Source organism: Amblyraja radiata, chromosome 22, assembly GCF_010909765.2.
Source record: "Amblyraja radiata isolate CabotCenter1 chromosome 22, sAmbRad1.1.pri, whole genome shotgun sequence".
Lineage (NCBI taxonomy): Eukaryota > Metazoa > Chordata > Chondrichthyes > Rajiformes > Rajidae > Amblyraja > Amblyraja radiata.
In genome coordinates this window covers 21,193,943-21,220,960 of record NC_045977.1, presented here as the reverse complement: position 1 = coordinate 21,220,960, position 27,018 = coordinate 21,193,943, and the positions used below count along the sequence as shown (strand labels likewise).

Sequence of the window (27,018 nt, the reverse complement as noted above, 5' to 3'; positions counted from 1 at the left end):
TGGAACAAGCCCAATCACCCATTAAAGTTAAAATCAGCAATGATTTAGCATTCCCTTGTCTTGTCACTCTCCCCAACCCATAGTTATGTACACTCTACTTTTCCTACTCTGTTTTGATTGGTACAACTGAATCTGACCATTGGTCGTACATTTAAACATGGGAAAATATCTCACTGTCTGTCACTAAACATTAACTGTTGTAAACTTGGCATTGTGTATAAGAATAAACATATTCTCTTGCAAATCATAACAGTTGAATTTTGCTTTTTCTCTGTATTTTCTCCACAGTCCTTGATGGTGATCTTAAGCTTTCTGTTTCATTAATTTTCTGACCCTGCCCACTTTGACCTGATCTCTCTAGTATTCTGACATCAGCTAATAAAAGATACACAAACAGCTGGAGTAACTCAGCGGGACAGGCAGCATCTCTGGAGAGAAGGAATGGGTTACATTTCTGGTCGAGACCAGCTAATACTTGAGACCAGCAAGCTTGAAAAACACCTCAGAATTCTATTTGTATCTGACTGAAAATAAAGTAAATAAAATAAGACCAGTTCTGCAGTATGAGGTGACTGGATGACAGTAATGATGAAACCGTGAAGGATACGCTATATAAATAAACATGTACCGTAAGAGAAAAACTTTCCTGCCATCTGCTTTACCCAAAAGACAAATAAGTTTAATGGCACAATCCTCAACAGCTCCAATTAAGGAAAAATAGGTGACAGCGCAACTGTGACCCAAAGTGTTGTTCACAAAGATACCATTGTTTCAATTCAGAAGCAGTAACTACAATAATAATCTCAAAAGAATTTGCAACTATCTCCTATTACCTAATTCAGGGCAAGTAACTTGCAGTAAGTGAAGCTGAATAGATATGAGGTCCGCTTTGGCACCAAACGCCCCTCTCAGGAATGCCAGCATCAGCGTGACTAATTTTTAGGTGGGGATCTTGTCCAGGAATTTTCAGTCAGAAATTGAGGCAGTTTCCAGCCAATGAGATAAATTGTACAGAAATTTACACACACCATGAGATTGTGGGAATAATTATGATCTAGAAGTTTTCATGTGCAATTCGTATAAAGGGTAGAATGTTGTCTATTTTTTTGTTTTAAAGTAAAGTCTCTATCTTTATTTCATCATTATTGAGAAATAACCAGGTTGAATAAGTTTTATACATTTGGAAAGATTAAATTTAAATTTAATTCAAGCACTTATTCCTCCATGTGATGGGATGGTTTAAGCCAATGTATAGTACAGGGTACTGCCAAAGTTGATCAGGATTGTGTTAATCTGAAGTCATTTTCTAATTTAAAGATTTCAGAAATACTTTCAGTCTTTGTAGATTTACATTCATTTAAAAAATAATTTGTTAGTTTTAATATATTAGAACACTGACCAAGGAACTACATAAGATTGATTGCTTTTGATTTACGGGAAATATTGCTGAATAATGCATAATTTTTTTTGATAATGGTTTACAAAATTGCAATTACCTATGACTCTGCGATTTGTACATGAGTATTTACATTCATTTTAATCTTTTAGTTGTTGAAATGATTCTATGCCTACAATATCTTGCTGTAGGTAAAATGCTAAGAATTAAATTTATACCAAGAATATAAAACTGATAAATTCCCATAGAAGTGAAAGAATTAAAGAACAATAAAATAAGATTATTTAAGAAAGGGAACCCGACCAATGCTAAACCTGACGTGAATATTTGCTAAGGTGCCAAACATGGGAAAACTTCCAACCATCAACATTTGAGTTTTTTGAATTAAAATGAAATTCCTCAAAGTCGATAAATTAAAACAAATAATGGGATCTGGTGTGTCTGATTACATAATGGTTTGCACTGCTCAGGTTGGTAGTTCATGTTGTATTGTCTTGTACATTTTTGATTATGCCCATATTTTAAAATAATTTCGTAAACAGTTCCTGAACCTCATTACCGTGTTTACTGAGAATGCTAATATATTTTACATGTATCACTGGCACACCAATGATTTAAAATCAGGAAGATCACTCATTTGGCAGAAATGTCTTCATTTCCATATTCTTTTTGGAAATATAATTTTGTAAATCAACTATTTTGAAAGAGTATTGTCAAATTCTATGAAGAAAATTGCATTTTCAGAAACTTAAACTTTAGAGTTTGGGTGACCATACCAAAGTGATAATATTTCTTTGCCACAAATACAAAATGATATACACAAAATAAATTTAAAGCTCAGGAAAGTAGTTACTGCTATTACTTGTGACATTTTCTAATATAATGGATGGTTTAATTAGAATCACTAGTGCAGCAGATTACATCCCACAGACTGTACAGTACAGCTCGACTTCCAATCTGACCTTTTCTGCCCAATAAAAATAGATTTGTCATTGCCCGTAGGGCAGATTTTAGTTGTATAAATCTTAAACTATTCATAAATTAATACTTGTAATGAGGAAGTTACTAAAGTCCAAATTATAAGAAATATTTAAATATGCAGATATTTCCAATTACTGGTTCAGTTGTATGTTTAATTTTTTGTAAACCATGCATTCCACTTTATTGATATTTGTAATTAAAATATCAAAAAATTAATTTATACCAAGTCTTGCATTTTAAGATTTTATAAACTGTCATTAGTTACAATCAAGGTTTCAAGGTAAAGGTTTCAAGGTCAGTTTATTGTCACATGTACCAATTAAGGTACAGTGAAATTCGAATTACCATACAGCTTAAAAAAAAAAGCAACAAGATACAACTACTTAAAAGTTAACATAAACATCCACCACAGCAGATTCCCCACGTTCCTCACTGTGATCGAAGGTAATAAAGTCCAATCTTGTTCCTCTTTCATTCTCCCGCGGTCGGGGCAATCGAACCATCCGCAATTGGGGCGACCAAAGCCCCCGTGTCGGGGCTGGCGAAGCTCCTGCGGCTTGGAGTTCCCGAAGTGGGTCTCTAACCACGATGCTCCACGATGTTCAGTCCTGAGGCTCCTGCGGTTGGAGCCACAAAGTCAATCCCCGACAGGGATCGCGAGCTCTGTGATGTTAAGTCCCGCAGGCTCATATGGTGGAGCTTTTGAAGTCGGTCTAACACCATTTCCTGATCAATGTGGATTACCTTCAGTTCCTCCCTCCCACTAGATCCTCAGTCCCTTAGTATTTCTGTGCGATTGTTTGTGTCTTCCTTAGTGAAGAGATAACCAATGTACTTATTTATCTGAAGGTACACAAAATTGCTGGGGAAACTCAGCGGGTGCAGCAGCATCTATGGAGCGAAGGAAATAGGCGACGTTTCGGGCCGAAACCCTTCTTCAGATTCAGACTTATTTATCTGGTCTGCCATTTCCTTGTTTCCCATTATACAGTGCCCTCCATAATGTTTGGGACAAAGACCCATAATTTATTTATTTGCCTCTGAACTCCACAATTTGAGATTTGTAACTGAAAAAATCACATGTGGTTAAAGTGTACATTGTCAGGTTTTAATAAAGGCCATTTTTATACATTTTGGTTTCACCATTTAGAAATTACAGCTGTGTTTATACATAGTCCCCCCATTTCAGGGCACCATAATGTTTGGGACACATGGTTTCACCGGTGTTTGTAATTGCTCAGGTGTGTTTAATTGCCTCCTTAATGCAGGTATAAGAGAGCTCTCACCACCCAGTCTTTCTTCCAGTCTTTCCATCATCGTTGGAAACTTTTATTGCCGTTTATCAACATGTGGACCAAAGTTGTGACAATGAAAGTCAACAAAGCCATTTTAAGACTGAGAAACACGAATAAAACTGTTAGCGACATTAAGGGTCTGTCCCACTGTACGAGGTAATTCAAGAGTTCTCCCGAGTTTCCCCTGATTCGAACTCGGTGAATTACGGTAATAGCCGTTCGTAGGTACTCGGGGCTCTCGTGGACATTTTTCACATTGAAGAAAAAACTTCACGGGTTACTGCGTTTCCTGAGTACCTGCCATTAGCATTACAAGCCGCTACGAGACATCCACGAGCTCCGACGTAGCCGCTACGAATATTCTACGTACTTACCACAAGTTTGATTTTTTTTTAAACTCTGGAGAGCTCTAGAATTACCTCGACAGGCCATTTAAGCTTACCAAAATCAACTGTTTGGAACATCATTAAGAAGAAAGAGAGCACTGGTGAGCTTACAAATCGCAAAGGGACTGGCAGGCCAAGGAAGACCTCCACATCTGATGACAGAAGAATTCTCTCTATAATAAAGAAAAATCCCCAAACACCTGTCCGGCAGATCAGAAACACTCTTCAGGAGTCAGGTGTGGATTTGTCAATGGCCACTGTCCACACAAGACTTCATGAACAGAAATACAGAGACTACACTGCAAGATGCAAACCACTGGATAGCCGCAAAAAGAGGATGGCCAGGTTACAGTTTGCCAAGAAGTACTTAAAAGTAACATAGTTCTGGAAAAAGCTCTTGTGGACAGATGAGACGAAGATTAACTTATGTCAGAGTGAAGGCAAGAGCAAAGTATAGAGGAGAGAAGGAACTGCCCAAGATCCAAAGCATACCACCTAATCTGTGAAACACGGTGGGTGAGGGGTGTGGGGGGGTTATGGCCTGGGCATGTTAGGCTGCTGAAGGTACTGGCTCACTTGTCTTCATTGATGATACAACTACTGATGGTAGTAGCATAATTAATTCTAAAGTGTATAATCATATCCTATCTGCTCAAGTTCAAACAAATGTCTCAAAACTCATTGGCCGGCGGTTCTTTCTACAACATGACAATGATCGCAAACATACTGCTAAAGCAACAAAGTTGTTTTTCAAAGCTAAAAAATTGTCAATCACCCGATCTGAACCCAATTGAGCATGCCTTTTATATGCCGAAGAGAAAACTGAAGGGGACCAGCCCCCAAAAGAAGCATAAGGTAAAGATGTCTGCAATACAGGCCAGGCAGAGCATCACCAGAGAAGACACCCAGCAACTAGTGATGTCCATGATTCGCAGACTTCAAGCAGTCATTGCATGCAAAGGATATGCACCAAAATACTAAACATGACTACTTTCCTTTACATGACATTGCTGTGTCCCAAACATTATGGTGCGCAGAAATGGGGGGGACTATGTTTAAACACTGCTGTAATTTCTACATGGTGAAACCAAAATGTATTAAAATGGCCTTTATTAAAATCTGGCAATGTGCACTTTAACCACATGTGATTTTTTTCTTCTTTTTTTTTCTATTACAAATCTCAAATTGTGGAGTACAGAGGCAAATAAATAAATGATGTGTCTTTGTCCCAAACATTATGGAGGGCACTGTACAAACAACAAAGAAGGAAGGGACAGGCAGCCATTGCTGGCGCCATCTGGTGGATATTGAACTGTTTTGTAAAATTGACATTCATTAACACATTTAGAAAATGGATATCAGATCAGTATATTTTTAATTTCTTGATTGGTATGAGCATCAAAGGTTATGGGATGAAGGCCCATTGGGATTGAGGGGGGGAAATAGATAGGACATGATTGAATGGCGAAGCAGAATTGATGGGCCGAATGGTTTGTTACTGCTCCGTCTTATGATTGTATGATTTTATATTTTACCATATGATAGAGTATTGAAACATGTCGAGAGTGCAATGATATTTGTTAGCATATTTGAACAATTATTGGAAGGACGTGCTTTCCATCTTTTTTTAGGGCATTGCTAAAATTACCTATTTCCACTGCTATAACATTGACTCACATCAACCTGGTCTGAACTCAACCTGAAGAATCCTTCATCCATGACTTTGTTGTCTCCAATAGATTTTTTGTGATCTAACCTTCGTTCACTTTTTGCTTTGGGTTTAACACGCTGAGTCTCAGCCCTTCACCTTTGCAGTACAGGTTGATCTCCTAAATTTTTCAAATCCATATCCACTCGTTCAGATCTTTCTCGTCTAAGCTTTTTCCTTTGAATAAAGCAAGTTGCATATAGCTATTAAATTGTTTAATAGTAGTGTTGTGAACTGTTGTTAATTAGAGTTCTAGTGGGCTGTGTCGACCTTCCTTCACAGCAGCATGTACTTTGTTTGTATTTTTGCATGTTTTGAAAACACAAACTCTGATTGCAGTCCTTGACTTTCTTTTTGGTTGGTGGGGCTGGATGGTTCCTCCTGCTTTCAGCCTCTTAGGATATTGAGGGAGTGCAGCGTAGGTTTACAAGGTTAATTCCCGGGATGGCGGAACTGTCATTGGCTGAGAGAATGGAGCGGCTGGGCTTGTACACTCTGGAGTTTAGAAGGATGAGAGGATCTTTTTGAAACATGTACGATTTATTAAGAGTTTGGACACGCTAGAGGCAGGAAACATGTTTCCGATGTTGTCCAGAACCAGGGGCCACAGTTTAAGAGTAAGGGGTAAGCCATTCAGAATGGAGATGAGGAAACATTTTTTCACACAGTGTGAGTCTGTGGAATTCTCTGCCTCAGAGGATGGTCGAAGCCGGTTCTCTGGATACTTTCAAGAAAGAGCTAGATAGGGCTGGAGTGCAGCGTTGGTTCACCAGGTTAATTCCCAGAGTGGCACCCTCTCTGCCTCAGAGGGCGGTGGAGGGCGGTTCTCTGGATACTTTCAAGAGAGCTAGATAGGGCTCTTAAAGATAGCGGAGATGGGGATATGGGGAGAAAGCAGGAACGAGGTACTGATTGGGGATGATCAGCCATGATCATATTGAATGGCGGTGCTCGCTCGAAGGGCCGAATGGCCTACTCCTGCACCTATTGTCCATTGATAATAAGTGGTAACTTTAAAATTTAGCTTTAAGTTTTAGCTTGGCGGTACAGCATGGAATCAGACCGTTTGGCCCATATAGTCCACGCTGACCATCGATCACCTGTTCACACTAGTTCTATGTTATCCCACTTTCGCATCTGCTCCCTACACATTAGGGGCAACTTTCAGGCCAATTAACCTACAAACCCTCGTGACTTTGGGATATGGGAGCAAACTAGAGCACTTGGAGGAAATCTACGTGGTTATACGAAGAATGTGCAAACTCCGCACAGGCTGCATCCAAAGTTGGTATTGAACCCGCGTCTGTGGTGCTGTGAGGCAGCAGAACTATCAGCTGCGGAAACGTGCCTACAAGTTGTTAGCTACAAGTTATTTGTGAAATCCCATCATCGTTGCCGAGGGGCAAATTGGTCATGCAGATTTGTAAAGGTCAAATGATACAATATTTGACTATAATGGGTCACATTTTATTATGTTTTCAAATATGGATTTTTGTAATGATGAGTAATCAAACATTAAGATGGTATTTCATAATTTCATTTTATTGAAATATCAGTCTAACATGGAACCCCCCCCCCCCCCTTTGCTCATGCAGGACTCATGGACTTCATTAACAACAGTATGTGTGGGGGGGTTGGGGGGGTTGGGTTTGTGTGGGGGGGTGGGTTTGTGTGGGGGGTGGGTGTGGGGAGCGGGGTGTGTTGGGGGGGTGAGTGGGTGTGTGTGGGCGGGGGGGTTGTGGGGGAGAGGGGTGTGTGTGGGCGGGAGGGTTGTGGAGGGAGAGGGGTGTGTGTGTGGTCGAGGGGGTTGTGTGGGGGGAGAGGGGTGTATGGGCTGGGGTGAGTGAGCTCGGAGAAAAGACGGGGGAAGAGCCATGGTGGAGAGGGGGACGTGAGGGGGGAGGAACCAGCGAGGGGCACCAGAGGGGCAGTGGCTGGAATTGGCGGTGCGATGGGGACTCACAGCGGTCGCTGGTCGTTCTCCGCCGGGATCAGAGTCTCCGCTTTCCGTTTGGCGACATCTGTGACATCTCCGACTCTGGGCTGGGCTGTGTCTCCGAGGCTGGGCTGGGCTGGGCTGGGTCTCCCATACTGGGCTGGCCTGGGTCGGGTCTCCGACGCTGGGGCGGCTGCTTGGGGCTGGGGCTGCGCTGCTTGTGGCTGGGGCGGCTGCTTGGTGATGGGCTGGGCTGCTTGGTGCTGGGCTGGGCTGCTTCGGGTCCCTCCGAAAGTCCGGTTGGAAACCTCTGCCGGCTATCCTCGGCGCCAGTAAAGACGCGATGGCAGAGGAAGGGGCGGACCGTCCCGGGGAGTGACAGGGGCGCTGACTGGCAGGAGAAGAGATCGATATGCGCACGTGCGGTTTTATAGATTTTTAAACCTCGCTAACTTTTACGACATTCAACCGATCAGAACGAAACGGTGCACTCCCAGCACAGGAGAACGGTGAGTGAACTGGCGAAAAATTGTAGCGCTATCGCAAACCGTTTTTGCGCAAATAGAAAGACCGCCAAACCGGAAGATAACAATGAGAGCTTTAGTTATGTATAGATGACAATATGCACTACATGTGATCACATGTGATTTAAAAAAAAAAATTTTTGCTTCTTTTTTTTTTCTATTACAAATCTCAAATTGTGGAATACAGAGGCAAATAAATAAATGATGAGTCTTTGTCCCAAACAATATGGAGGGCACTGTAAATGCACCTGTTTCTGACTGTAAGGGACCTACCGTTGTCTTCACTAATCTTTTCCTCTTCACATATCTCAAGAAGCTTTTACAGTCAGTTTTTATATTCCCCACAAGCTTTATTTTCCCCCTTGTAATTAACCCCTTTGTCCACCTCAGTTGAATTCCAAATTTCTCCCTGTCCTCCGGTTTGCTGCTTTCTCTGGCCAATTTATATGCCTCTTCCTTGGATTTAACAATATCCCTAATTTCCCTTGTTGGCCACAGTTGAGCCGCCTTCCTCGTTTTATTTTTTCGCCAGACATGGATTTATGTAGTTCATCCATGCGATCTTTAAATCTTTGCCATTGCACATCCACCGTCAACTCTTTAAGTATAATTTGTCAGTCTATCCCAGCTAATTCGTCTCATACCATCAACGTCTCCTTTAAGTTCAGGACCCTCGTGTCTGAATTAACCGTGTCATTCTCAATCTTAATGCAGAATTCCACCATATTATGGTCACTGTTTGCACAACAAGATTGTTAATTAATCCTTCCTCATTCCACCATACCCAGTCTAGGATGGCCTGCCCTCTAGTTGCCTCTTCTACATATTGGCTTAGAAAACCATGCCGTATACACTCCAGGAAATCCTCCTCAGTGTTGTTACCAATTTGGATAGCCTAATCTATATGTAGATTGAAGTCGCCCATGATAACTGTTGTACCGTTGCTACATGCATCCCTAATTTCCTGTTTGATGCTATCCCCAATCTCCCTACTGCTGTTTGGTGGTCTGTAGACAACTCCAACAAGAGTTTTCTGCCCTTAGCTATTTCGCAGTTCTACCCATACATATTCTACATCATCCTTGCTAATGTCTCTGCTAACTCTCCTTATTACTCTCCTTAATTTCTCTTTATTAATTTCCTCTTTAACCAGCAATGTCGCCCCACCTCCTCTTCATTTCTGTCTATCCTTCCTGAATATTGAATACCCCTGTATATTAGAGCACCCAGCCTTGGTCACCCTGTAGCCACGTCTCCGTAATCCCAACTATATCATATCCGTTAACAACTAACTGCGCATTCAATTCATCCATCTTATTACAAATGCTCCGCGCATTAAGGCTCAAAGCTTTCAGGTTTGTTTTTCTTTTCTCCCTTCTACCTTTTGCTTCTGGCCTCATTTTACAGCCCTCTGTGTCATTGCATTGGTTCCCACCCCCCCCTGCTCTATTAGTTTAAACGTGGCCTTTCCTACACTCTCCTTCCCATGAACTGCACGCATACACTTCCACGTTGTTAACTCCACCCCCCACTAGTTAGTTTAAATCCACCCGTGTAGCACGAGCAAACCTGCCTGCCAGAATGTTGATCCCCCTCTAATTTTGAAGGCTAGTGTGATGAAGGCTAGTGTGCCAAATGCTGCCTTCAACTGCTCTGACTGCTTTTGTTGTCACTTTCATGGAACTGTGTGTACCTTTACTCATAGGTCTCTCTGCTCTACAGCACTCTCCAGTGCCCTACAATTTACAGTGCAAGCTGCTTTGACTTGCCAGATGCATTACCTCACACTTGTCAAGAGTTAAATACCATCTGGCATTCCTGGCCCACTTCCCTAGTTGACCCAGATCCTTTTCTAAACTTAGATACCCTTCCTCCATGTCCACTATACCACCAATTTTGGTGTCATCATTAGGAGCACAAGAACATAGGAGCAGGCGTAGATGACCTGGCTCAGCAGTATATTGAATGATCTGGCCTCCACCACCCTCGGACGTAGACAATTTCAGAGATTCACTACCCTTTGAGAGAAGAAATTTACGTGCAACTCTGCTTTACATAACTAACCCTTTATTTTGTGGCTATATATTCCTATATTCCCTTTCTCATGATCCTCTTGGGTAAATAATTTCAACATCCATCCTCTCAAGCCCCCTTAGGAGACATGAAAGATTGCAGATGCTGGAATTGTGAGCCAAAATTAAATTGCAGAAGAAACGTGGCAGGTTAGGCAGCATCTGTGGAGGGAAAATGACAGACAATGTTTTGGGTCAGGACCCTTCTGACAACTGATCCAAGTGAATTTGAGAGCAGGATGGAAGTTAGCTGTTTAGATGCAGGAGGCAGACGCAATGCAGTTGTTGATGTAGTGGAGAAAGAGTTGGAGAATGGTACTGGGATACGTTAGGAACAATGAGTGCAATGTAACTAAAATGTTCCCTTAGGGTCATGTACGTTTGAATAAGGTCACCCCTTATTTGGAGTTTAGAAGAATATTTAGCCTCTTATTAGGGCAACTCTCTCATCTCAGGAATTGGTCTTGTAAATCTCTTTTTTGGAGTGGCTCCAATGCTACTGCATCCTTGTTTAGGCAAAGGGACTAAAACTGTGCATATAATAAGTGAATCTCACCATGTACAGTTGTAACAAAACCTCCCTATTCTTAAACTCCAACCTCTTTGCAATAAAGGCCAATTTGCTGTTTGCCTTCTTGTCCTACCTGCTAACGTTTTGAGATTTATGCAGTCGTACACCTAATTCCCTCTGACCTTCACTCGGCTGGTTTCAACTTCAGCAGGTTTGGTGTTTAGTAACAATGTTACAATATTTTGAGATTTAAAAAATCAAGTCTGCAATTTATCCCATCAGATAAAGCATAAAAAGAAGTTTAATTTGACACCTAATTCACTTTCATATCTTCAGTATTAAAAAAGTTATGGCCATTTTCATACCCGGAAATTAGCATCTTGTCCCCTATTGCTTTTCCATTGACTTAACACAAAAGCTGTGATTGTGGACAGTCAAAAGCCCATAACTTTCTTAAAAATTAAGAGAACTGAAATAAATTTTCAGTTATTATAGATTGAAGCATTCTGATACAAATATGAAACAATCTTACTTGGATGACCTGAAATTAAAGCATATAATTAGTTAGTTACCCAATTGTAGCTAATTACAAAATTTAATTGCTAGATCTAAACATCTATCCATTTCTTAAGAAAAGATCAACATTTTTAAATTCCCTAAGTGTCCAAATAACATTCACACAAGAATTCACAATATAACATGATTTTTAAATCTCATTGTCATGAATTAATAGGCCAAATGGAAGGAATTTAATGTTTAATTCCCGTAAATTAATGGCCATTTAAATCATCTAGCGAGTGTGATTTTGTGGAATGCGATCGTTTGGAATGTTGCGGTTGTGGTGAATTTGAACCCCATATCGACAGAAAAATACTGCCGGTTCGTATGGTGCCAAAATCACCTTTTCGCAACGTAAAATGTGGATTAAGGTAATCCTGAGAAGCACGTTTATATGTAAAATAAACGGCTTTCCTTTAGCTGTCCCGTACCTGAAATCCGTCCCGGTTATCGGCGTTCACGGCATTAGAAGTGGCTTTTTAGTTTACTCCAGCGCTGAAATGGTCCAGCGATTTATATAAAAATTAAAAAATTAAAATTAAAATACACAGAACGGCCGTCGGAACAATTCTTCAGCTTTAGCTAGCTCCTCGAGAAAATATATCCATGACAGGCGGACACAGCCCCCCCCCCCCCAAAGGCATCAAAGTAGTGCACACGTCCAGTGACAGAACTGCAGCGCCGCTGAAGGTAAGTTTTGTAACATACCTATGTTTAGGCATACATTATAGACATATTCTAACACTGAAATTTGTTCAGGGAATTACTTTCGAAGTACAGATATTATGGCCATTTGGATAATGGAAATTCGTCCTTATGGAATTCACAAATTACACAATGTTGATGTGAAATATAATATGGCCGTGCCAAATCTGTGTGCGGAAAAAATAAATACAGAATATGAAGGAAACAACACCATTTGTCAGTGTTTATCTTCAGTCACTGAATACTGTGGGACAATAAGATTTGGATATTACGTTACTGTGTTGATTGGGTTGGCAATCGCAGCAGGGTCCCTTCTTTGTCACGCTCTCTCCAAATCAAAGATGTGAACAGATGCCTCAGAGTGCAGGGCTGCTGCATCCTGCCAGGTATTTTCTCCGACTGCATAGTGGGGAGTCACAGAGGCCATGAGCAGCTCTTGCATTGTCTCCTGAAAGTGATTCCTTGGCTTTTACTCCACTTTCACTCTCTCCCTGTGCCTTAACCCATTGCACCCGAGAACTCCTCCTGTGCCAACTTTCTCCCATGAACCCTAATTCTCGAATTCCATCCCTTTCCTTGATATCTGCACTTCCCTACTTTTTCTTAATCTACAAGCGTGAACAATACCCCAAGTCTAATGTTAAAGTGGGTAATAAAATGGCTGAAAGTGAGTGAAAAACATCCCATAGGAATGCATCTCCAGTGGGAAAAGGCGGTTAACGTAAAGGAAAATTAGGATACAGACTATTTTCTAGGAACGCAACGGGTGAGGTGGGGTGGGGGGGGAGGAGGGGAGGGAGGAGGGGAGGGAGGAGGGGAGGGGCACCTATGCCGCAGATAAAATACAGCAAGTTCTGAAGTATAACATATTTCAAGGATTAGTATTCCTGGAATTTATTAATAACATATGTTGGCCCCAATTAAGTAATTCCAGGTTGATGCATGAATTTTCATAAGAGGGGGAGAGCATACCAAAGCAGGTTGCATTTTAGTAAGTTAAAATTAGTCAATAAGAGAGTTGGAATAAGTGGTGGAATAAGAATTAAACTGTTTTAAATTCCATGCAAGATTTGATAATTGCTTTATTTAATGATGAAAATGCTGAATAGTGGAAATTATTTAGTGAGAAATTGCATTAATTTGGGCAGCAAATGTTGCAGCTGGTAGAGCTACTCACTCACAGATTTAGAGTGACCCAGTTTAATGCTGAGTTAACCCAGTTAAGTCTCTGGAGTTTGGATATTCTCCCTATTTGCCTCCAGGTGCTCGGGTTTCCTTCAACTTCCTAAAGGCGGTGTCTGCCTACTGACTCATCCCCTGTGTATGGGTGTGACAGAATAGGGAGGGAATTGATGGGAATGTGGGGCAAATAAAATGGGATTAGTATAAATGTTTGATGGTTATCACAACCTGGTGTGTTTACTCAGCGGGACAAGCAGCATCTCTGGATAGAAGGATTGGGTGACTTTTTAGGTCGAGATCCTACTTCAGACTGAGACTGTTAGGAAGGGTCTCATCCCAAAACGTCACCCATTCCTTCTATCCAGAGATGCTGCCTGTCCTATAGAGTTACTCCAGCATTTTGTGTCTCTTATAAATGTGGTGTGGAATGTATATATTACTACTTAAATAATCTGGAATCTGAAAACTTGTTTTATTAGCCATAAATGTTTTTCACTGATTTAGATGGAATTAATGCTGTTTTGCTGTCCTTGCACTTTGCACTCTCAGTCACTTTGCTCACAGACAGTCTGTTTTACATTTTATTTGTGGTGCTTTATATGTTTATAAAAATGATGGCAATATCATATGTTTTGATATTCAAGAGGTTGGGCAACTTGGATTGCTTTCTCTGAAATGTCGAAGGCTGAGGGGTGCCGCCCTGGGAAAAAGAGTAACAATCCACCTTGTCAATGTAGATAAAATTATTAAGAAGCACTGACAAGGTAGATTGTTACTCTTTTTCCCAATGTGGAAATGTTAAATACTAGAAGGCATATCTTTAAGGTGAGCGGGGGAAATTTAAAGGTTATTTACATGGCAAGTTTCTACACAGTTATAGGTACCTAGAACGTGCTGCCAAAGGAAGTTTTGGAAGCAGATACGAAGCAAAATCTAAGTGGCATATAGACAAGCAATGAACAGGCAGCAATTGAGGAATAGGGGGGTTGCACGTAAGGTCACTGGGTCATAGGGCTTGACGCACGGAGCCGCTCAATCCATCTGGAGGACATCCGTAACTTCCGGTATATGTTATTAATGCAAGAAACGCGTACTTTCCTACCTGTTAAAAACCGCCAAAATGTTGAATTTTTGTGCTGAAAAAATTGTGGAAGTCGGGGTAAGTGTGAGAGACATGTACCCAACTTCAGAATTCCAAAAGTGATGCAAAATGAAGGTAAAGAGAAGCGAGAGCTGAAGGGACGACAACAGCTAAAGTGCTTGGTGAACATTGGTTGTGCAGATATCGGAATTGAAAATATTGGGAATTATCGCGTTTGCTCACTGTATTTCATCAACGGTAAGGCATTATTTGTGTTTTTTCTTGATTCCTTTGGTATCTAAAAAGTCTCAGAAGTGATAAATCTCGCTGTAAATTTTTCTTCAGATGCATTTTCATTTAGTATGTAAAAACCCACTTGAGAACCATGGGCGATTTAAAAAACTTACAGCCAGATTTATCACTTCTGAAACTTTTTAGATGCCAAAGGAATCAAGAAAAAACGCAAATAATGCTTTAGTTGATGAAATGCAGTGAGCAAACGGCCAATGTTCGCCAAGCACTCTGGCTGTTGTTGTCCCTTCAGCTCTCGCTTCTATCTACCGTCATTTCTCCTCACTTTTTGAATTCTGAAGTAGGCTAAATGTCTCACACGCTTATCCCGATTTCCATAATTCCATAACAGCGCAAAAATTGACAATTTCAGCGGGTTTTAACGGGCCCACTACGCTAGAAACAATGGTAAGTACTAACCTGCAGTTCATCGCGTGTACTCCATTTGGTGTAGCGTAGCAACAGTATGGGTCATGGGTCGTGACCCGACTGCCGTGAAACCTCCCTATACACACAATATGCAGGCAGATGTGCAGTTTAATTGGCATCATGTGTTGGAAGGAACTACAGATGCTGGTTTAAACTGTAGATAGACACAAAAAGCTGGAGTGACTCAGGCAGCATCTCTGGAGAGAAGGAATGGGTGAACATAATTGGCATCATGTTCAAACAGGCATTGTTTAGGTTTATTGTCACAAGTACCAAGGCACAGTAATTAGCTTTGCTGAGCATGTTGCCCAAACAGATTGGAAACAACTTTATTTCTGTCAACGTTGTTGCCATGCAACCGCTTCTCTGCATTGAAAAGCGGGGTACCCTATTGTGGATCTTCATTTCACAAGGTTTCCAACAAGAGAAAAGATTGAGTAGACAAGGACTGTATTCTGAAATTTGGTAAGAATGAGAGATTTTATCAAAACTTACAACATTCTTAAAGAACATGAAAGGGTAGTGGCAGTTAAGAGATTTCCCTTGTCCATTTAAACTGATTTAATCAACTCTCTTTAAGTCCATTTAAATCTAAAAAAGATCGGGGGAAGGATCAGCACCTGTTAATTGGCTTACTGCTGCCTTTGAAATACATGTTCTGAGCTCCTTATTCACAGATAATTGTGAAGTTGCTTTTGAAGGCATTTAAGGGAATGATCGGGTTGAAAAAGGTGAAAAATATTAGAATCCTTTGTGTTCTCCAAGGCTAGCTAACTCTTTGTACCACAACTGATAATTCCTGTAATTATTTTGGCTCCATGTTTCTTCTTCTATTTAGTGTGGTATATCCCACAATCTCATTTTTAACCACACTTCTTGCGCAGACAAAGAAGCATAATATGCCTCTAATTGGAGACACAAAAGATTGCGATGCTGGAATTTGGAGCAAATAACAGAGAGAAAAATACCAGAGTGCATAATATAGTTGATAGCATTGTATAGTTAACGTTCCAGACAAAAAGTCTAATGTGGAGAAATAATGTGGAAAAATTTGGAAGGCAATTATACTTTTAATTATAATTATCCATCCTTTAGTGATGCTTGAATTATAATTTTTACATTGCCCTCCCACCCCAGCTTGTGGAATTGGGGGGGGGGGGGGTTCAATGACTACAATCTACAAGTACTTGCATGTATGCTTGTTCTATATCAGATGTTGAAGTTATAAAGAACCAGCTCCAATCATTATTCACTAATTGTTATTTTAAAACTGGGAACTGGGTAGTTTCCCTTAAAAGACACAAAACACTGGCGTAACTCAGCGGGTCAGGCAGCTTCTCAGGCTTTGGGAGCAGCAGGAATCACAGAGGGGGAGCAGTGAGAGAGGGCCTCACAGAACCTGTGTCGGAGAGAGGAGAGAACCTCTTCAAAGTAGACATACCTAGAGATTATTTTGCAGTGGAGCGGTCAAAATGTAGAAACAAGGAACTGCCGAGGCTGGAAGGGGTAATTTTCGTTTATGGACCGACAAGTCTGGGCATGAAGCTGAAGTGTCCAATACCATTTTTATTTTGCCTATTGCATTCTGAATAGTATGTAATTAGCTTTTAATTGTACAAAGGGGCTTTAAGCCCTAAAAGGCATAATTTCTTTAGATTAATCATCAGATCCATAGCTTTGCAAATCAGTCTCGACAATGTATTGGCACACTGTGGAATTGCTTACAATAATAAATGAAAAATATTGTCTTCCATGACTCTTAATAACAGAAAACATTCTATGCAAAAAGCTGGTTCTAATCTTAGAACTTTTGGAGGGAAAAATGTTTGAAATGCTGGATTTTGGCCATTGATTAAGTTTCAGAAATTCCTGGGTGACACTAAATCAAGAAAGCAGCAGCTAATGAGGCAGCATCTATGGAGCGAAGGAAATAGCCAACGTTTCGGGTCAAAACCTTTCTTTAGACCCGAAACGTTGCCTATTTCCTTTGCTCCATAGATGCTGCCTCACCCGCTGAGTTTCTCCAACACTTTTGTCTACCTTCGATTTTCCAACATCTGCAGTTCCTTCTTAAACAAGCAGCAGTTAATCTTGTCTTTTCACAAATGCAGTTTGAGTACAGTGTTTTAGGAGAATCTACTCTTAAAATTGTCCTTCAAAATAAGGGGTGCACAGTGGCACAGCGGTAGAGTTGCTGCCTTATAGCGCCAGAGACCTGGGTTTGATTCAGACTACGGGTGCTGTCTGTACGGAGTTTGTACGTTCTCCCTGTGACGCGTGGGTTTTCTCCGGGTGTCCCCGCATATTTCCCACATTCTAAAGATGTGCGGATTTGTAAGTTAATTGGCTTCTGCAAATTGTCCCTAGTGTATAGGATAGAACTAGTGTATGGGGGGGATTGCTGGTTGGCATGGATTCGGTGAGCCAAAGGGCCTGTTTTCACTCTATATCTCTGAACTAAACTAAATTATAATGTATGATCGGAGACCGTGGAGTTTTATACATGTAAGCTAATTACCTAACGGGGAAGAATATTATTGTTTGTATATTCTGAGGTATGGGCTTCCTTTATCTGGTCTGAAACACTGTTTTATGATTCTCCTCATGGAACCATTGTTCTACAGAGGCAGATGTCATTGATTTCTTGCTGTTTGACTTTCAGATTTTTTTTGCAGAGAACATGTGCAGAGACTTTTTTAATATCTATCTCACAAATAAATTGGTTTGCCAATATAGTGTTAAACAATTAAATTTGCACTGCACAAGATGTGATTTCTTGGACTGTGTTTTTAAAACTGATTTTCAAAATTCCATTTTGCAGGGGAAACAGCTGTTGAAGTCTCTTCGTCACTGCTCATACTTTCAGGGTGCAGTTTAGTTGTCCTCGTCGTTCTGATCGTGAACTGTGCATCTTGCTGTAAAGACCCAGAAATAAATTTCAAGGTAAGTACACAGTTTGCACCTTGGGTTCTCTTTTTTTTTTAATCAGCTGCCGCATAACTTTATGAACTGTAACATTTAAGTTGTGATCACAGTACATTGGCAATATATCAATTGAAACTGATTTTCATTATGTAATCACACACGGCAGATGCTGAATCATGAGGATTTCTTAACATGGCTTGGTTCAGATATTTTTTTTCTCTCATCTGTGAATACCAGCCGCAAATTGTTTCCTGAGGATGTCAAATGCTTAACGTAGAACCATACAGCACTGGAATGAGCCCATCAGCCCATAATGTTTGTGCTGGACATGATGCCAAGATAAGCTGATCTTGTCTGCCTGTACAGGATCCATATCCCTCAATTCCTTGTACTTTCATGTGCCTATCTAAAAGCCTCTTTAAAACCATTATCCTATCTGTCTCCACCACCATCCCTGACAATGCCCCCACCACTCGGTGTAAAAAAAATAGCCTCGCACATCTACATTAAACTTTCCTCTCTCATTCTATAGCTATGCCCTGTGGTTTTGGATATTTCCACCCTGGGGATAAAGGTTCTGACTGTCTACCCTATCATATGCCTCTCATAATTTTATATATCAGTCTTTTTACAATACTGGAGAGATTTTGAGGAACAAGATTATATTCAAGTTTTTACACCATTACACTATTAACAAAAATCTACCCATCATGTGAAACCTTACAAATAACAGATATAAATTAGATAACTTCAAGACCGAAAGTCAAAAACTTTTTTCATAACAGATAAATTTTCATCGTTTTACCACCATTTTGGAAATCAAAAATGTGACATTAAAAACTCTGCCACATTTAGTCATGAATATTTAATTCATAAATAAACTTCATACGGGGCCCCCCCCCCCCATTTACATATACGTTTTGAAAATGATCTAGGGAAATATCTTTATCAATACCAGGAGGAAAATACAGTAATATGTCTGGTATTCCGCCTCGCAAAGATCCCGTAGCGGTCGTTGTGCTTGGTGTCCATTGTCACAACGACCGTTATCGGGGTCGGTATCTCCGTAAGGTAAACCACGGAGGCTCCAAACCTTTAAGGCTTTTCAAAAACCCAATGAGGTATCCTATGGTAGTTGCGATTTTTGGGCGAGTTAATTATTTTTTCTTATTTTCCAATTTAATATGTCAAAAACATCGTGGTGTCAAAAACGCAACAACCGTTTACGATATATTTTCCGACTTTTTAAAATCAATTAAAACATTTTTTGGACATAAATTAGTCATCAAAACTAAGAAACTGAGCCAATCTTCAATTTGGCAACACAGTCTCTTGTTTACCTTTCGTACGGACCAAGTCGCAAACTTAATTCCTTCGTGTCAACTTCCAGAAGCTCCACAATGACCGTTACTGAAACATTTTACTTACTAAAAAATCATCCCAAGTCAAACCCTCTGACCGGTCATCGATATAGCTCAAATCCATAGGGTAATGTACCGTTTAGATCACATTGGTGAAAATGTTTGGTTTTAGCCAATAATGTAACGTTTGTTTTCGGGGACACCAAACCTTTGAGTGTCCACCGCAACGTACGTTTGTGTGTATGATTTGTAACGTGCATTGCGGTATCCACTCAGATGGATGCAGTATTCCACTACATGATCAGGTGAATGAAGTGGAAATGGTGTTTGCAATCTTATTGTTCCATGTGGTATTCATAAACATAGAAAGGGATAAGAAATACGCGCACTTACTGTGCCAACCAGGTCACTGGTGGACACCACGCGACAACCGTTACACAAAATTTATTTGTGTATTCTGATGCCATTTTCGGAAACTTGCCATCAATATGCTATCTTTTCTTATTTTTTGTTGATACTATGTTAGTCATGAACCCAATAAAGTACTTGTCAACTTTTTTTGAAGGAATTTGAAATTTGACCCCCTTTGTCACATTGTGTGCAGTATTGTAAAAAGATACATATACTTCTATCAGGTCTCCCTTCAACCTCCAATGTTCCAGAGAAAACAATACAAGTTTATCCAACCTCTTCTAATCCTTTTTTTATTTTATGCTGCCTAGTTTAAACATCTTTTGGTAGGTGGGGAGAGTGTGGAATCAATAAATTATATACTTTTATTATATGTCTTTATGTGTACTTAATATTACCTATGTTCAAATCTGGGATTCAGATTGCTTGGGGTGGAACCTCTTCTAGGTTTGCTCTTTGGGCTTCCTTTAATAAAATTCGTAAGCATTATTTAATTGAGGCATTTTCAAAGTATTCTCCACCGAGCGGAAATACGTGATGTAAAGCACAAGAGCAAATGAAGTTGAAAATGTCACATGAAGAAATTTGTTTATTAATCCTACAATTATAGTTTTGCTGTGGTGTAAGACTTGTGTTAATTTGCAAAATTGTCATAATGTTGCAATTCTGCTTCGGAGGTAGTGCAAGCAGGTTATTACATAGTGCACAGTCATGAAATCTCCCCTCCATCAAAGGGTGTGCTGCTCAAAGGCCACCTATATCATCAAAGACCCACACCATCCTGGTCATGCTTTAATTTCATTCCAACCATCAGGGGGGAAAGATATAGGAGCGTGAAAACCATGACCACCAGGTTCAAGAATGGCATATTCCCTATCTTGAATACTACATAACTCTAAAGTGAACTCTGAATTTTGAGCCGTCCTTGGTGGCACTAGGACTTTGGGTTTTTTGCATATATTGGGGGCTTATTGGATTTTTATTATCTGTGTATTGTGTTTACAGGCCTGTTATTCTGCTGCTGCAAGTAAGAATTTCATTGTCAGTACATAGATAATTAAACACTCTTGAGTCTTGAATCTTGAAATAATGCCCTTTTTAAATGAAATTAAGAGTCCCACTATTTTTCTTTTTCAGGAATTTGAAGATGATAATCTTGATGAAGAAAATGATTTCATACCACCTGCAGAAGATACTCCATCACCTCCAGCGCCTGCTGAAGTTTACACTCTCTCTGTTCCAAATATTATGCTCTCTACTCCAACGCAACTTCATTTATCTAAAACACAAGGTGTGTGGTGTTCAGCATTTCAAACTGCCCTTTACTACTTTAAACATTTTTACTTAAATAAATGGTAACGTAAGTTACTTAGCAAATAAATGATCTAATAGAATCTGTTTCTATGGCTTTTTATTGCATATGTTAATTTGAAACAGTCCAACACCCTTGTAATCTATAGGTTCCTCGTTACTGTCTAAGTTTATCTTGCAATGCATCTAGCAGGAAAATCTTGATTTTATGTTTAATCCTCAGTAGGCTCTAATTAAAATTGAAAGGACAAACTTCAGTAGGATTTATGTTCCTGAATTTGATTTTTTTTTAAAACCACACAGTGGCGCAACTGATGGAGACCTGGGTTCTATCCTGACCTTGGCTGCTGTTTGTGTGGAGTTTGCATGTTCTACCTGTGACCGCGTGGGTTTCCACCGGGTGGGTTTGTAGGTTAATTGGCCTCCAAATTGCCCCTTGTGTGTTCTGTGGGATCACAAGAACTAATGTGAACGGGTGATCCAGGGCCGGCGTGCACTCAATATTCCGATGGACCCATTTCCATATCTGATCTGTCAATCCCATCTCTTTAATTCTTTGGAATTCCTTTAATTCCCCAAACCCCATTTAACATTTTTTTGCATTTACTAAAGTTTTGCGATTTAGGAAAAATGGTGCTCTGCTTGGTATTAGTAAATAATACTAATTTAAGATGTTAGTAAATAATACTAACATTGAGATGCCATTGATCTGACATCTTAATACATTAAAATCTTACAAAGTGTATCTATCAGGACAAGTGAAACCGAGTTTAGACCAAACCAGAAAATAGAAATTAGGACAGATGACCCCAAAGCTTGGTCACGGATAGGCTTTCAAGAGCATGGTAAAATAGCACTGAGCAAAACAGAATGCCGGTGGAACGCAGTGGATCAGACAGCATCTGGGGAGAGTATGGACAGACAGGATACTTCAATAGCTGGGGCATAAATTATGCAAGCAAGTGTTTGATATAATTATATAAACATTAGTTAGACCACAGCTAGAGCACTGCATGTAGTTCTAAGAAGGATGTACCTGCGCCAGAGGTTGCACAGGCGATTTGCTGATTCACAGCCTTTCAGCTATGAAGAGAGATTGGATAGTTTAGTTTAGATTAGTTTGGAGATACAGCACTATAAACAGGTTCTTTGGCCCACCGAGTCTGCACCGATTAGCGATCCCTCAACATTAACACTACCCTACACACTAGGGACAATTTTACAATTACACCAAACCAATTAACCTACATACCTGTACGTCCTTGGAGTGTGGGAGGAAACCGAAGATCTCGGAGAAAACCCACGCCGGTCACGGGGAGAAGGTACAAACTCCGTACAGACAGCTACTACCCGTAGTAGTCCTGGTTTATTTTTGTTTGTATGCAGAAGGCTGGGGGGTGAGGAGGGAACTGATTATATAAAATTATGAGGTAGATAGTGAACTTAATAATGGTACCTACTACCTGAAGGCATAAATTTATGGTATGGGGTAAGCGATTTGAGGAAGAATTATTTTCAGCTAGAAGGTGGAAGAAATCTGGAGGATTAAGCTCGACTGCAGCCTGCTTCACTATTCAACAAGTTAATCTTCCATGGTTGCTACATTCCTGCTCTTTTAATCCTAAATCTACCAAACTCAGTCTTGAATGAAATTAATGATGGCCGAATCAGATCCCTGTGAGGTAGAGAATCTAAAAGATTCAGCAATGTCTGAGTGGAAGCAAATTTTCATCAGTTCGGTTTTAAATATCTTACTGCTTTTGTTGAGTTTTTTCCCCTCACTCTCTCCCCCCCCCCCCCCCCCCCCCCCCCCCCAGACGCGCCTGCGAGTTGGGGACTATGCGTCAGTGGATAGGGGGGTTATGGGGTAAAAGGAGCAAATTAATAATATTAATATAATATCAAGGGGGGTAATTAGCGTGTGTGCGGGGTGGTGGTTAGTGTGTGTGATGCCACATGCCGCCTGCCCCCACCGCAACCGCACGTTGCGGGAACAGATCCAACGGGTCTGCACTTGGTCTAGTATTGTGTGTGTGTGTGTGTGTGTCCCCCCCCCCCCCCCCGTGCCTTTCCCCCACTTCCCCCTTTTCTTCCCTCCCCCACCTCTCTCTCTGTCCCCCTCCCCTCCTCAAACCACCCCTCCACCCCTTCCCTTTCCCCCGTCTACCGCCTCCTCTCTCCCCCCCACCTCCTCTCCCCCTACCACCTCCTCCACTCCCCCTCTCCTCCTCGCCAAAGGGGAGGGAGAGGTGAGGGAGGGTGTGGAGGAGGGGAGGAGGATAAATTTTATTTAACCATTGTGTGCAGTGGGGGAGTGAGATGAGAGAGAGGTGAGGAGTGAGGGAGCAGGGAGATAGATGTAGAGGAGGGGGTAGGGAGGGGTGAGGGGTTATGGAGGGTGGGAGGTAGTGACTGGGGATAGAGGAGAGGGAGGGAGAGTTGAGGGAGGGTGTGGAGGAGGGGCAGAAGAGGGATGGAGGAGGATAGGGGGAGGAAGAGGGATGGCGAGGCGCAGTCGGGGAAGGTTGCCATGACTCGCGTCACAACGGGAACCCGTCAGCCACGCCTGTGCAGTTGGTGGCTATGGGTCTCTCCCTCCCCAGGGTCTCTCAAAGACCAGAGAGCACCACTTTAATGTGATAGGGCCAAAGTTTAAAGAAGATATGTGGGGCAGGTTTTCCCACATAGAAGGTTGTGGAGAAGGTAGATATAATAATGGCATTTAAGAGGATTTTAGATGGACACATGGATGGGTGCAGGCAGATGAAATTAGTTTAATAATAATAATAATGGATGGGATTTATATAGCGCCTTTCTAATACTCAAGGCGCTTTACATCGCATTATTCATTCACTCCTCAGTCACACTCGGTGGTGGTAAGCTACTTCTGTAGCCACAGCTGCCCTGGGGCAGACTGACGGAAGCGTGGCTGCCAATCTGCGCCTACGGCCCCTCCGACCACCACCAATCACTCACACACATTCACAGGCAAAGGTGGGTGAAGTGTCTTGCCCAAGGACACAACGACAGTATGCACTCCAAGCGGGATTCGAACCGGCTACCTTCCGGTTGCCAGCCGAACACTTAGCCCATTGTGCCATCTGTCGTCCCGGTTTGGCACCATATTCAGCACAGACATTGTGGGAAGGGCCTGTTCCTGTGCTGTAATTTTCTATGTTCTATATACAGATGTACTAAATTAAATGCCGGATGCATAAAACATCGTGGCTCAAGTTACATTTCAGTCACGGTGGAGTGCTTCAATTTATTTTAGAAGTTGTGTTCCTGAGACTAGGCTTCGTTTCTGGGATCTAAAATCTCTTTTGTACCAAAGGTTGATACATTGTCATTTGGCACTGTTTCAATGTAAACATCCCAGTTTGCTATTGTGACTTTGTGGCTTCCTTTGAAATAATAGGACATGTACACTGGTGTTGAAAGATGGAAAATGTTTGAAGCTCTTGTACTGTATTGAAATTGTTCAAAACATTTCATAATCTATGCTTTTAATTTGTTTATAGATGCATGTGCATCAGCGTTGATTTGCTCCTTCACCAAGATGCATCTTTGTATGTAATCCAAAGATGTAAATCACCCAGACCTGTGTATTAAAATTGAATTTATAAGTGTCTGAGCTGCCAAAGCTTTTGCTATGTTTAAAACTGATGTGTATATACGTTGGTAGCTGATATGAATTGAATGATTGCCGGAAAAGTGCTATTTCTTCTTTCGCTTCCCGTTAATCCCTCAGTCCGATTTAGAATTGATGTCTGGTGTTCAGATCTTTTAAGCATTGTCACAAACGAGGGTGAACACTTGAATAGTATTTCTGAACTTGGCAGAAGGCCAGCATTATAAATCAATATTCAATATGAAGACAAAATGTAGGAAATTGGAACTTATTCCCACAAACTCTTTAGATCTTGTTATTCCTCTGCTCTTTATGAAGGGAATTCTGACATTAATACCGAAGCAACAGAATAAATTGTAGCTGGGAATGGTTTTGATTGAAAGATACAGCATGAAAACAGCTCCTTCAGCCTACCAAGTCTACACTGACCACCGATCATCCATTCACACTAGATCTACGTTATCCCACTTTCTCATCCACTCCCTGCACACCAGGGGGAATTTAGAGTCCAATGAACGTAAAAAACCTGCATGTCTTTGGGACGCGAGAGGAAACTGGAGCACCCAGAGAACATGCAAACTCCACACAGGCAGCACTGGGTCTTTGGCTCTGAGAAATAGCAGCTCTGCCTGCTGTGCTATTGTGCCGCTCTGAGTGAGCATGGGTTATCGATGAAATATGTGGATGAGAATACGAGCTGTGGAAGACTGGAGGACAGAGTATTGTATGTTACACAAAAAAGCTGGAGAAACTCAGCGGGTGCAGCAGCATCTATGGAGCGAAGGAAATAGGCAATGTTTCGGGCCGAAACCCTTCTTCAGTATTCTTAAGTATTGTATCTTATTGGATTTATATTGTCAGGTCTAAGAGAAATGATGGCATTGATTGAACTCTAGTTTTAGGGCGGAAGTGGTCAATCGCAAAATTTAAATCCTGGCGTGGATATTTGGTGAAAATTAAAGTAGAAAGTTAGCTTGTGTATGCTTCTGTCATTTGATATGTTTTTGTGTTTTATAGGAGTATCTTCAGCACCTTTTGCGCGTCATCACCTTAGCTACATTCAGGAAATTGGAAATGGCTGGTTTGGTAAGGTAAGAACTAGTTTTTTCTAAACTGAAGCGTACAACAATATGGTGGACAAAACATTTGTGTGTCAAAGCTAACCACAGCAGTAAAGATGCAAGATATAGACACAAAATGCTGGAGTAACTCAGCGGGTCAGGCAGTATCTATGGAGAAAAGGAATAAGTGACGCTTCGAGTTGAGATTCTGTAGAAGGGTCTCGACCCGAAATGCCACCTATTCCTTTTCTCCAGAGATGCTGTCTGACCCGCTGAGTTACTCCAGCATTTTGTGTCTATCTTCGGTGTAACCAGCATCTGCAGTTCTTTCCTAAACATGCAAGATATTTAAACTCCCTTTAAATCTGTGCTTTATTTTTAGAGTGCCAGTATACATAATTAATAAAGATGGGTGACACGTCGCCGGTAAAATAATGATGTTTAACTTTTTTTAGACACATACCATCACGATAGAGGCACTGGTTTAAATATGGTTATATTTACAAGATCTCTAAATTGTTAGAAAGGTTAAATGTGACCTTTATTCTCTCCCCTTGTGCATTAAGAAGAGTTAATGTCAGTGGTTTATAATTTTTAGCAGGGTAAAATTGAGCAAATTGCCCGTTGAATTTCTAGATCTGAAATGCAGTGCATTATAGAGTGCAAGAAGTAATTTATTCTCTTGCTGGCATTTGATTAAAAAAATAAAGGAATAAATTGTTTATTGTTTTCTAAAATAAGTTGCATGATTGAACATAATGTAGTCTTCATGCCTGAATGACTAGTTCTGACTGCAGACTAAGCTGACATTGTGTTGCTCTGGTTATTCAATAACGCGTTAGTTACTGCTTTTTTTTTAAACTGCATTTTATATTGAGCTTCACTATGGTTAAGTTGGTAGTGCACAAGTAAATAGAATTTAAATTGTAATGCAAATACAAGATTATAGAGAAGTGACTCAACTATACAAGAGTGATCATATACAAGTCCACCACCGATTTTCCGGCGCCTTTGGTTCCAGAGCCTTTCTGGATTATCCGTTTTGTCCGACCAACAGAGGTCACGACCTCTGAGTGGTGTCCAACGGTACTGGAATGGTTCGCTTAGGCAGCTGAGGAGCCGAAATATTGGCCAGCAAAGTCGGCCTCGGAAGTCGGCTATAGGAACAGATCTGTTGGATCAAGGGGCAAATTCATCCTGCGGTTCGGCGTGGCAGTCCCGAAGAGATGGAGATGAGACCCGGCCAGGGTGTCACATTTTCGG

At 41.0% G+C, this 27,018-nt stretch overlaps 1 protein-coding gene across 1 annotated transcript in view; it reads left to right on the top strand.

Annotated features, from left to right (window-relative positions):
- lmtk2 (lemur tyrosine kinase 2) overlaps positions 1–27,018 on the top strand; it is a 101,616-nt gene that overhangs the window by 17,030 nt on the left and 57,568 nt on the right. Inside the window, exons 2-4 of the mRNA XM_033040560.1 lie at positions 17,877–17,998; positions 20,890–21,043; positions 25,712–25,785. Coding sequence (XP_032896451.1) covers positions 17,877–17,998; positions 20,890–21,043; positions 25,712–25,785 — 350 coding nt within the window. The remainder of the gene's footprint in view (positions 1–17,876; positions 17,999–20,889; positions 21,044–25,711; positions 25,786–27,018) is intronic.